This window comes from Caenorhabditis remanei, chromosome IV (genome assembly GCF_010183535.1).
Source record: "Caenorhabditis remanei strain PX506 chromosome IV, whole genome shotgun sequence".
NCBI lineage: Eukaryota > Metazoa > Nematoda > Chromadorea > Rhabditida > Rhabditidae > Caenorhabditis > Caenorhabditis remanei.
In genome coordinates this window covers 10,312,137-10,324,629 of record NC_071331.1, presented here as the reverse complement: position 1 = coordinate 10,324,629, position 12,493 = coordinate 10,312,137, and the positions used below count along the sequence as shown (strand labels likewise).

Sequence of the window (12,493 nt, the reverse complement as noted above, 5' to 3'; positions counted from 1 at the left end):
TGAAAAAGTATCGAATGTATTAGGTTGGCAAGAAAGTTTTTGACCATAACTCAAGTCATTCCTATTCAGACAGAAAGCATGCCCAATAGCATACGTAGTGACTATCTTGGTACACATCAGTCTGATGTTTACTGGGTACGTTCCCGATATCCTCCTGCCAAAACTCCGGTTATTACAAGCTAAAATAAACTTTGACCCATTTCTCGACTTGATTTCAAGTTTCGAAGTCCTGTTCAGCGGTAACACGCTGGATTACCCCGAATGTATTATAATTCGTTAGAGGAAGGTTACAGCTGAAATTTATCTGAGCAGGAACTATTTTGCAAATATAAGTGAGAATATACGTTGTCGGTTGTGTAATATGCGGATGAGCAACATCATGGAGGTGGTGGACTTTTTGACCGCGTGGAGCTGAGGACTCGCGAATAGCTTTCTTTTTTTGCATATTGAAATAGCAGTAGCTTTAGATCATAGTTTTGCTTTTGTCTAGAAGATTCCAGTTATATACGTTGTGCAGGGAAGGCATAAATTTCATTTGTCATCGTTTTCGTTCGACGATGTCTGCTGGGGTTCGATCTAGGCCGAGTCACTTGACTTTTCTGTGGTGATTACTGTACAATACCAACTTCCTGTTAAAACTAAACGAGGGTTAAATCAATTGTAATTTGGAGGCGAACAGAGGAATTGAAGTCGCAGAACTACCCTTCGCTGAAGGTTTAACTCGGAAAAAGATGCCGAATTCATGTCACAATTTTCATCCTTGCCAACACATTTCAAAAAGTTTTCGACTGTGGTATTAAATAGTGTGGATTGTCATTGATAATTCACAGAAAGACTGGAATGAATACTCCTCCTCTACAACTCACAGAATGTACAACTCCTGTTGATATGGTCTTTTAGTATGTGATACTTTAACTACAGAAAAATCACATTTCTCAAAGTTGTGAACTCAATCACTTATAGTGTGTCGATGGAAGACTCCACTTTTGGTAATTTCTCCTATTGGTTGAACAATTAGATCAATTTTAGTATAACATGTAAAGCGAAATAGAAAATATTGCTAAGAAAAAATGAAATAATTTTGATTCCTACCTGAAACCTAAACATTTTCAAATTACATACTCACGTAATTTTTGGCGCGTGGGTGGCACCTATCTGGGAGTTAGCCACGAGTTTCGGGAGTTAGCCGCTGGAAACGGCAGTTAGCCGTGAAAAATGGCAGTTAGCCGAAGTAAATGGGAGTTAGCCGGTGTGGCACCGAAATGGGATCGAAACGGCGAATAAGGTCAAGTCGGGGAGTATCTGGCATCTAAGTGGCGTTTGGCAGCTAACCGGCACCCATGCGGCGGCTAGGTGGTGGCACCTAAACGGCACCTATGTGGCGGCTAGGTGGCGGCTAGGTGGCAGCTAAACGGCAGGCGCAAAGGATCAGCTTTTGGCACCGATCCTGTTGATTGCGCGCAAATTCTTCATTTAAACTTTTAAAGTATTTTTTCATTCTTATCATCTCTTTCTTCATTTATTCTCGCAATCTACTACATTCAACTTTTCGAATAAAAATATTTCCGATATGAAGGATCCAAGTAGGAAGGTCGATAGAATAAGTGAGTGGTTCAAGTTTTACAATAAATAATTCAATTTATCAGAGTTGTTCGGTGAAGTTAATCATTTAAATAACGAGGAGATGCGTGATCCAAGCCTCGAGGAAGATGACGGTAGCGAATCGGACGTGAATGATTCAACAAATTTTTATCACAGTAGTCAAGAAGAGAACGAAACTGGAGGTAATTCGAAAAACTTCAGCATTGAATTACTGTATGTTTTCAGATAATAATGAATATTGGGAAGAATGGGATGAAGAGAGGAGCGCGAGTGTTCATGAGAATACAATGGTTTCGATAGGAATAGCTGACGATGATATCAATTTGGACGGGAATTGGTCAGAAGAAAAAGTAGACGAAGTGGACGAAGCGGACTATCGACTGCGATGTTACGTCAATTTCGTGTGTCAGGAAAAACTTTCTAATGAGTCCATTGATAGATTGGATAATTTGATGACCGTTTTATATGGATCATCGCCAATTTTCACAGTAACCCAACAACCCGAACGAAAAAAGAAGTATTCATGTTTTATTTCAGAAAAAAGATGTTTTGCGGCTAATTGGTCATGTTGAAAAATCACTAATTCGGAAAACACATTACTACTGTAACCGTTGTGGATGCAAGAAGAAGGAAAAACGAGAAAAATGCGTGAAATGTCGTGTGTCAGTTACAATCAATTTACGTGAAGCGGGATATTACAGAATATTGAAAACATATCCCGCTCAATTTCAAAATAAGTTGAAACACATTATGAAAAAATTAACAGTTTCATCGTCATACAAAATAATAATAATAGATTTCTACCATAATGTCCGCTGTAAACTGGTAAAATTCTAAAACTCTCACCTGGACTCGATCCGGAAACAGTAGACGTCGTACTCCTTGTCTCCGGAGATGACTCATAGTTATGGTGGTAGCTTGACGGTGTTTTCGGAGATGATCCATTAACTTGGATGATTGTGTGTACAGCGTCCTGAAAATGCAATATTTCTGTTTCATACTATTCACATATATTTAAAAGTTATAGCACCTTTACTCCGTGTTTTTTTTTTTGGGAAATAGTAACTCAAATAACGAAAATAGGCTCAAAATATTGAGGATAGTTATGTTTTGAGGAATGGTATGTTTCATAGTTTCTATATCTGATCACTATTGTACATATTTCTTTGGTCGTTTGTTTATGGCTGTATGTTTAGCAAATTTCACTTTATCCAATGAATGTTTTGATGAGGAAGGTTCTTATTGCGGTGGCTTAGGAAGTGGTCTGACAACAATTACCCAAAAATATCAACATCACTACGCGGGAGAGGGTATTCCAGCACCCCGAGCAGTATCCGCTGATGTCTCCCGTCGTTCCCGTACCTCATGTGTCTCTCTGTCAACAGACTCCATAAATCGTCTGCATCGAACATCAAATCTATTCCAACTCCATCCAGAAACTGCAATGACTGCTGAACAGAAACAGAAATCCCTTTCGATTGAATCTCTAACAAAAGTTCCAGAAAAAGAGAAAGGAAATCGATTTGTTCGTAAAGTTGCCACGTCATTCCGGTTGAGAAAAAACCTATTGGATACGGATGGGGAGGAGAAAAAGAGTAAAGAGGAGAATAAGAAGAAGAGCTCAGTGACAACATCTCCTGAACAAATCTCTTCGTTTCTGGAGAAAATGGCAACAAGATCTCTGCCACAGTCACCGAGAACTGATAGGAAGGCAAAGTTGTATTCGTCTTTGAGTGAGTTCTACCCGGAAGAGTGTAATTAGAGCTTATTTTTTAGCTAAACAAACAGAAAACTATCTGAAACAATTACGTAAAAATACTGTTTCGAATTTCACATTTTTTGACAAACATCTCATTTCAACAGTTGTTGAGCATCTGCACCATTAAAATCCATAATAATATCAGACAGTACGACGGAAAAAGTGTCGAATGTATTATCATGGCTTCCATCGAAATCCTCGAAACGACTGATGAAGAATAAAAGTGCAACTCATGATGTAAGTTTCTATTTCAATTCAAACTTTCAGTTTCACAAAGCAGTCTTTTCTGGACTTTGTCAATCTGAAAACGGTACCTCCCTCATCAGCTACACACCAGCCAGTACCAGTACTCAAGGAGTGATTGCATCGAATGAGAATCTGGAATTGTTATGCTCAACTTCCACTTCTGGGATTCCGGTTTACTTGGAGAAGTGCATTGAGTTTATTGAGAATGTAAGCTTACCTGATTTGAAACAATTCTGATCATTGAAATTCAGAACGGAGGATTCGAACAAGAAGGATTATATCGGGTGCCTGGAAACCAAACACATCTAGCCGATGTGGAGAAGAGGTTTTTGAACTGTTGTGGCGTGAACTAGCAATGGCCTAGCCTAGTGAACGTCCAACCCTGAGGTCACACGTGGCAAGAAGATCTGCCTATATAAGACGTCGAGAACTCTTAGTTGTTGATTCTCACCATGTAAACACATCTAGCCGATGTGGAGAAGAGGTTTTTGAAAAGTGTGAGTTAAAACATTGCTTTTAAAGTATCAATGCTTTCAAAACATCTTTGAAACTGAAATGTATGCAATCATATAAAATTCCAGGGCGAATTCGACGTCTCCTCATTTGATACACCTGTCCACGTGGCAGCTACAGCGCTCAAAAGTTTCTTCTCTTGTCTTCCAGAATCTCTGATTCCAACTGATTATCATTCAAGGTGGAAACAAGTTATGATGGCTGCGGATGATAAGGAGGTGAGCGGTTATTATATTTGGTCGCAATATTAGGTGCTATAGAAAATCTTGAAAATAAAAAAAGTTGGTGAAACGGATTAGTTTGACATTTGAGTTTCTAATCTTTTACAAAATCTATGATTTATAATAAGTCTAATACGTCATCATCAACTCTTTATCTGTTTTCCAGAAAATCGACGGAATCCGTGGAGAAAGTAAGAGATATAGTATCATTGAAATATTAGAAGGCATAGAAAATCTTGAAAATAAATCAAGTAGGTGAAACGGATTATTTTGACATTTTCAGTTTCTAATTGCTCATAAAATCTATGATTCCTAATTTGCACTAATTTGTAAATTTTACATGGATCTATTTTCCAGAGAATCGACGGAATCCGTGAAGCCCTATCCCACCTGCCCCATTCAAACCAAACAGTTCTCCGGTATCTAGTCAAACATCTTGCAAAAGTGTCATGTTCACCAAAGACCGTCATGAATTCGAATAATTTGTCAAAAGTTTGGACACCCACTCTCTTCAGGTATGTTGGGAAAGTTAAATTCACAGTGCCGCTACAAACCATTACTAAGAAAAAATGAAATATTTTTGATTCCCACCTGAAACCTAAATTTTTTTAAATACGTATTTTTCAGACCGGTGTGGTATGAAGAACTATCATCTGGTATAATTGCATTTCAATTGGCATTGGAACTACTCATCATCAATTCCGATTCACTTTTCTCTCTCAATACGCTTCTGTGAAGTGATTCGATTAAACTCGGGCCCATTATTTTCTTATGCATTATTTGTTGAATCTTTTGATGATAAATTTGTTAATTTTTGACTTCAAAACAGGATGAAGAGGGGATGGAAAATGTTTGCCAATATTGGCTTGCAATGCTAAATTTTTATTTTAGATATCGTTCGTGAATTAGGAAATTCCAGTTGGTAGATCAAATACGAAACTTCTGAAACCGTCAGTTTCATAAAACAATTCAAAAATTCAGATTTGAATATTTTTTTCATGAAGACTGTATAATAATAAAAGATTGCATTCCCATTAAAAGTGAAAAGAATGTTCAGTTTCATCCATAATTCCAGGAGTTTTTGGAGGATCGATAGTGAAACAATTTCTTTATCTCTTGTATAATAATTCTGACGTGCTGAAAAATAAAATACAAGTATGAATGTAACTCGATAGCAATTCTAGAACATCACACCCATTTCCTATATTTTGATGAACGATACAAGCTAGAACGACCCAAATAACTTTAACTGCCCCAAAATTTAAATATTCCACAAACCTTGTAGGGAATAGACTTTTCTGGCATTTTAGTTCTGTGAATTGTGAGAGAAAAGTGATAGTATAATAGGAGTCTTCGGTGCATAATAGGATGTTTTTGGTGGATCGAAATTTCTAGGGTTTTAGCTTGTTGTTCAATTTTCATACTGAGTATTCAGCAATAAGGCTTGCAAAACTAATGTAAAATGAATATTACTAAAAACTTGATTATTGGACTAAATTAAAAAGCAAAAGCATCGTGAAACAGTAAATATTAAAAAACTGATGTTGAAACTTTATTTAGTAAAGTTGCATACACTTCTTACGCTCGTTATGCTAATAGTAAATCTGAAATGTCCTCAAATTAACCATTTAAACTATCATTTCATTATCAACACCTTCGAAACTTGAGTATTTTAGCGGCTTATAAAACATTGAATTCAGAATAATGCGTTTTTTTTTCAAGTACCTATACTCGTTTCCATATGTCGAAGGAGACAACGGAAAACATCTGATTTCTATTTTAGGTTTGTTGCAGCTTCTGATTCTAGACAAATAATTTATTTCGAAATCGTTCACATTATGATTGTGTTAGCAGAAATCGTGTAACCCGAACAGATCCAACCTAACTATGAGTAATCTCCGGAGACAAGAAGTGGGACGACTACGGCATAGTCCGGGTGAGATTTTTTAAATAAGTTACGTGAACCCTGAGCTGAATATTTCGATAAAAACAGAAGTAGGTTATTTGCGTATTCCAAAAAATAATTCCTAGAATTTTTAGACTTTGTTCAAATTCAATTTTTGAAACCGAAAAGTTAGTTTTTACAAGGAAAAATAGTAGAAGTTTTTGAGTTTCATTTCATTCTCAGAACTATCTAATTCAGTGTTAGCGCATTCTTTTTTTTGCTTCATACGAAAATCGTCTTCACACCAAAGTCTAATACTTCCACCTTCTAAGACATGGAGAATAGTCTGTAAAATTTCACATGAAATTTCAGGAAAAGAACTTCATATTTCTCTTTTTTTAAACAATTTTCAAAAAATAAGTGTTGATTATGATCAGGGTGCTCCACCGGCGGTAAAATCAAAGAAAACCGGTTTTTTTCAACCGGTGAAAATCGTTTCCTCAACCGATTAAATTCAACCGGTTTTTCCAAAACAAAAACCGGTTTGAAACCGAACAAAAATCGGAAAAAATCGATTTTCTTCGATTGTGTTTTGAAAAAAAACCGTTCGGTTTCGGTTTTCATCGGTTTAGAAACCGATTATTCTTCGATTTTTGCCAATTTTTGCCGATTTTCATCGGTTTTTTCTGAAAGTTCAAATTCTACGGCAGTTTGTCACGTTTCAATAACTTCACACGTTTTTTCTATTTTTATTGAAAATTTGAAAAAAGATGAGAAATTATCAATTTTAACGTAAAATCTAAATTGAGAACAGTGCAAAATATGATAGAAACGTGACAAACTACTGTAGAACTTGAACTTTAAGAAAAAACCGATGAAAATGGGCAAAAATCGGTAAAAATCGAAGAATAATCGGTTTTTTAACCGGTTTCTAAACCGATGAAAACCGAAACCGAACGGTTTTTTTTCAAAACACAATCGAAGAAAATCGATTTTTGCCGATTTTTCCCCGGAGAAAAACCGATTTATTTTTCTAAAAACCGACGAATATTTTAACCGATTTTCTTACCAATAACCGATTTTAATCGGTTTTGAAGTATCGGTGGAGCACCCTGATTATGATACAAAATTCACTCACAGAAAATAAATTATTATTCCTCTTTCCAATGACTCCAGTCCAATGAAGAATGAGAAGAAGGAGAACGGTGAATACGATAAGAATGACGATTGCCAGAATGATTGTCCATTTCGCATTCATCGGCCGGGTTGACGGGCCTGGATTACGCAATAATTTTATGTATCGGTGCTGATGCGAAAAAAAAACTTGTTAAATACTATTCTTAGCATTTGCTAAATGACCACGGAATAAACGTGTTCAAATTGGTTAATATGTGTGCTAAGTATGAAACTGAAATATTATATTTTCGAAAGTTTTAAAATTTTACTTCAGCCAGGTGGTAGACGAATTATAGCAGTATGTGTGTCTTTCTTGATTGCATGATGGTGCAACTATAGAATTTTTTTTCATAATGTGTTTCAAATAGTATTTTAATTGAGCAAGATACATTCTCAATATTCTGCAAAATCCTGTTTCACGTATTCCAGCACCCCGAGCAGTATCGGCTAATATCATGCTGCATGTTCTGCAATAAAATTTGCAAATCTAATGTTAAATAAAGATGACTTGAAACTTGATTATTGGAGTGAGTATTATGGTAAATTTCAAATTTCCTCAAACTAATTCAAAAAATTATCAACACATTCTCAATACCATAGGAACTTGAATATTTTAGTGGTTCTTGAAACATTTGATTCTGAATAATGCACTTTTTTTCAATTTCCAATTCCCGGTCCCACACGGCGAAGAAAAAAAAACACAAAGCACCTAAATTCTATTTCAGATTTGTTACAGTTTCTGACTCTTGACAAAATATTCATCTCGATTTTAAATTGTTCCGATGTTGACCGGATTTTCAGAAATCGTGTAACCCGAACAGATCCACTAATCATGTCACTGTTCTATAGAAATTCAACCAGCACCATTGACAACACCGGAAGCTGCCGATTTCAAGTCACCCAGATATTTTAATCATCGACGAACGGTTTCTGAAAAAATGAACCGTTTCACATAGAAAATATGAAACAGAACTAATATGTTGCTGCTTCAGAAGACACCATCAAGTTACCAACCTAACTATGAATCATCCCTCGGAGACAAGAAGTAAGACGCCTACCGAGAAACTTTTTTAGTAGGTAACTGGTATTATATCAAGGTATTCCTGAAATCATTTGACTTCGCCCAAAGTTACTTTGTGCAACCGAAAAAATCAGTTTTAACATGACAAAATAGTAGAAAAAACTTTATTATTTGTGCATTCATTTCTTCCGATCCGTTTTTTGGAATCGTCTTCACACTTATGCCTTAAAATATTTCCACCTTCTAAGAAACGGAAGATAGTCTGGAACAATTCCCACAAAATTTCAAAAAACAACTTTTTATTTCTCTTTTTTTCGTTTTCAAAATTTGAAATTCTTTCAAAATAAGTAAGATGATTATGACACAAAGTTCACACACAGAGAGAATCAATCAGTATTCCTCTTTCCAATGACTCCAGTCCAATGAAGAATGAGAAGAAGGAGTACGTGGAAAGAAGTGAGTATCACAAAATATAAGTTTTCAAGAATGTCGTTTGAATCAGTAGAACTTATGGAGATTACGTAATGTTTTTGACTGGAAGAGGTGTATAAACATAATCGTATAATTGTTTAAAACAGAATATCGGATTTTGATAAGCAGTCGATAAAACATAAATATTTCAGGTGCAATGTTACGGAACTATAGCAAAAAGATGGTACTTTTCATTTTTTAGGATATCTGGTGGAACTTTCCAATTTTTTTCAAAGATTAGGTAAAGTTTTTGACTGGAAGATGTTAGTTGTTACGCGGTGGAAATAGAATATAATCTTTATATACAATAGACAAAACAGAAATTCTTGAGTGCGTTACTCTACTGTGAAAAAAATAAAGTTTCGACAAGGATTTTCAAAAAAATTTTGGCGGGAAAAACACTTTAGTGCATTTGCGAACTAAAGTGTTTTTCCCGCCAAAATTTTTTTTGAAAATCCTTGTCGAAACTCTATTTTTTTCACAGTAAAAAGGAAATTGATTTTTTTTCAGAAGATTTTGTTAGCTGCGTCTAAAAACTAGATTGATAGAAACCGTGGTCTTACTTAGTATCTTAATTTTTTTCGGATTCCTTGTCACAATATTTAGAGGTCGGTGATACCTCTGATTTTTTACTTTTTCAGGCGTAGAGACATCAGTTTTCTCCTCCCTCTGAATATAATATACAGTTTTTGAAACCGTAGAAAGACGACCAGTTCGTAGCTTGCATGTTGGAAAGTCAGAAAAGTGTTTTTTTTCTGTCTCACCTCAGTCACAATGAATTTTATGTTTCACAGAACCGATATGAACTATTCTTCGAAAATTTTCGCACTAAGTACATTCATCCCAAGAAAACCTTTTTCAGCTCGATTTGGAATAATATCCATCGGTGCACGGTTCGCTGTGATTGACTTCAGAAAACGAAAGAATAAAGCGAATGTGTTAAACCAAAAACTAATGGAGTTTCTTCACGATGTTTTGGATGGACAAGTACAACCAATTAGCTCTACTTCGAATTCGGAAATGTGAGTAACACAGAAAAATCCGCATAACTGAATTCGTTTGATTTTTTAAATCTTCGTTAGCTACTTGAAACTGGGTTAATTTTTTGTTAATTTTCAGAAGCAGTTTGGAAAATGGCCGACCCTCAATACTCGCACCGTCTTTCACAACTTCTGGAATACAATTGTTAACAAGTGAGTAATGAAGCTTAATTAGTGAAAATAATTCTTTTTTTCTTCCAGAACCCGACATTACAAATCGAAGTAGACGACAGAAAGCAGTTAATTCCAATATTAGGTTTGATACAGTTTCAGACTCTTGACAAATCATTCACTTCGATTTGAAATTTGTTCTAATGTCGTCGCATTTTCAGAAATCGTGTAACCAGAACAGATCCACTAATCATGTCACACTTCTATAGTTCCCCTATTGAAATTCAACCAGTACCATTGACAACACCGGAAGCTGTCGATTTCTCACCTTCTTATTCGTTGGTTAATGTGAGTTTTCACACATAAAAAGCACTAACATAGTAAAGTAGGTATAATTCACACAGTAGATAATGAATGCGTGTGGAAAAAAGTTATCCGCGTTAGAAACTATATTCTGCCGGTTCGTACCTATGCGAGAAGAAACCTTCTTCATCAAAGCATAGAACAACCAGTGTATGTGAGGTTAAGAAGGTATAGAAATTATGGATTATGGAACACGGAGTAAACTTGTTTGAAATTTTCAATAATTGTAAATAGTATGAAACTGAAATACCTATTATATTTTCAGGACGTAATCCAAGTGAATGGGTCATCTCCAAAGACACCGCCAAGTTACCACCATAACTATGAGTCATCCCTGGAGACAAGGAGTACGACGTCTACTGTTTCCAGATCGAGTCCAGGTGAGATTTCGTAATTTTATATGGATAGTTAGCACGGAACGCTTCTTACAACCATGCTCTACATACAACGAACTATGGAGTGTGTTTGTTTTTCTTGATTAAATGCTGCTGAAACTGTAAAACTGTTTCTTCATAATGTGTTTCAACTTATTTTGAAATTGAGCGGGATATGTTCTCAATATTCTGTAATATCCTGCTTCACGTATTTCAGCACCCCGAGCAGTATCCGCTGATGTCTCCCGTCGTTCCCGTACCTCGTGTGTCTCTCTGTCGACTGACTCCATAAATCGCCTGCATCGAACATCAAATCTATTCCAACTTCATCCAGAAACTGCAATGACAGCTGAACAAAAACAAAAATCCCTCTCGATTGAATCTCTAACAAAAGTTCCAGAAAAAGAGAAAGAAAATCGTTTTGTTCGTAAAGTTGCCACGTCATTCCGGCTGAGAAAAAACCTGTTGGAAACGGATGGAGAGGAGAAAAAGAGTAAAGAGGAGAATAAGAAGAAGAGCTCAGTGACAACGTCTCCTGAACAAATCTCTTCGTTTCTGGAGAAAATGGCAACGAGATCTCTGCCACAGTCACCGAGAACTGATAGGAAAGCAAAGTTGTATTCGTCTTTGAGTGAGTAATTATTTAATTAAGTGTGAAATTAAACCTTGATTGATAGCAAGAGAAAAAGAACAATCTGAAATAGTAACTGTTTCGAATTTCAAATATTTCGACAAACGCCTTAAGTTCAACAATGCACAACATTGCATTCGCTTCTGTACCATTAAAATCCAGAATAATTTCAGACAGTACGACTGAAAAAGTGTCGAATGTATTATCATGGCTCCCGTCAAACATTTTCAAAACGACTGATGAAGAATAAGAGTGCAACTCATGATGTAATTTGCCATTTTCATTTAATTTTCAGTTTCTCGAAGAAGTCTTTTCTGAACTTTATCAATCTGAAAACGATTGTCGCTATATTTTTTTATTCCAGCTAAGCACCTCTCTAATTAGCTACACACAAGCCAGTACCAGTACTCAAGGAGTGATTGCATCGAATGTGAATCTGGAATTGTTATGCTCAACTTCCACTTCTGGAATTCCGATTTACTTGGAGAAGTGCATTGAGTTCATTGAGAATGTAAGCTTACCAGAATTAAACAATTCTGATCATTGAAATTCAGAACGGAGGATTCGAACAAGAAGGATTATATTGAGTACCTGGAAACCAGGCACATCTTGCGAGGTGGAGAAGAGGTTTTTGAAAAGTGTGAGTTGAAAAAATATGATTTTAACGTATCGATCCTTTCAAAACAACTTTGAAACTGAAATGTATTCAATTATATATATTTCCAGGGCGAATTTGACGTCTCCTCATTCGATACACCTGCCCCTCAAAAGTTTCTTCTCTTGTCTTCCAGAATCTCTGATTCCAACTGATTATCATTCAAGGTGGAAACAAGTTATGATGGCTGCGGATGATAAGGAGGTGACGCCTATTCCATTGTCCATCACATTAGATTTCGAAAATTAAGGAAGTACGTGAAACGGATTATTTTGACATTTTCGGTTTCTAATTGTTCACAAAATCAATTATTCCGATTATTCCTGATTCACTTTTTTCCCCTTTTTCAGAAAATCGACGGAATCCGTGAAGCCCTATCTCACCTGCCCCATTCAAACTAAACAGTTCTCCGGTATCTAGTCAAA

General features: G+C 35.9%; 2 protein-coding genes across 2 annotated transcripts; both read left to right on the top strand.

Annotated features, from left to right (window-relative positions):
* Positions 1-1,570: 1,570 nt before the first annotated feature.
* GCK72_013136 (uncharacterized protein) lies at positions 1,571-5,077 on the top strand (the record flags this gene model as incomplete). The annotated part of the gene is made up of 11 exons (XM_053729672.1): positions 1,571-1,604; positions 1,647-1,784; positions 1,828-2,090; positions 2,140-2,260; positions 2,799-3,335; positions 3,507-3,814; positions 3,859-3,932; positions 3,995-4,091; positions 4,189-4,338; positions 4,699-4,856; positions 4,969-5,077. 11 exons carry the CDS (start codon positions 1,571-1,573, stop codon positions 5,075-5,077), a joined length of 1,989 nt encoding a protein of 662 aa, XP_053584444.1.
* Positions 5,078-8,845: 3,768 nt separating this feature from the next.
* On the top strand, positions 8,846-12,000 carry GCK72_013135 (uncharacterized protein; the record flags this gene model as incomplete). The annotated part of the gene is made up of 10 exons (XM_053729671.1): positions 8,846-8,879; positions 9,757-9,916; positions 10,014-10,087; positions 10,136-10,190; positions 10,267-10,393; positions 10,674-10,788; positions 11,000-11,413; positions 11,587-11,612; positions 11,778-11,924; positions 11,968-12,000. The coding sequence occupies 10 exons, from the start codon at positions 8,846-8,848 to the stop codon at positions 11,998-12,000; spliced, it is 1,185 nt and encodes a 394-aa protein (XP_053584443.1).
* Between the last annotated feature and the right edge of the window lie 493 nt (positions 12,001-12,493).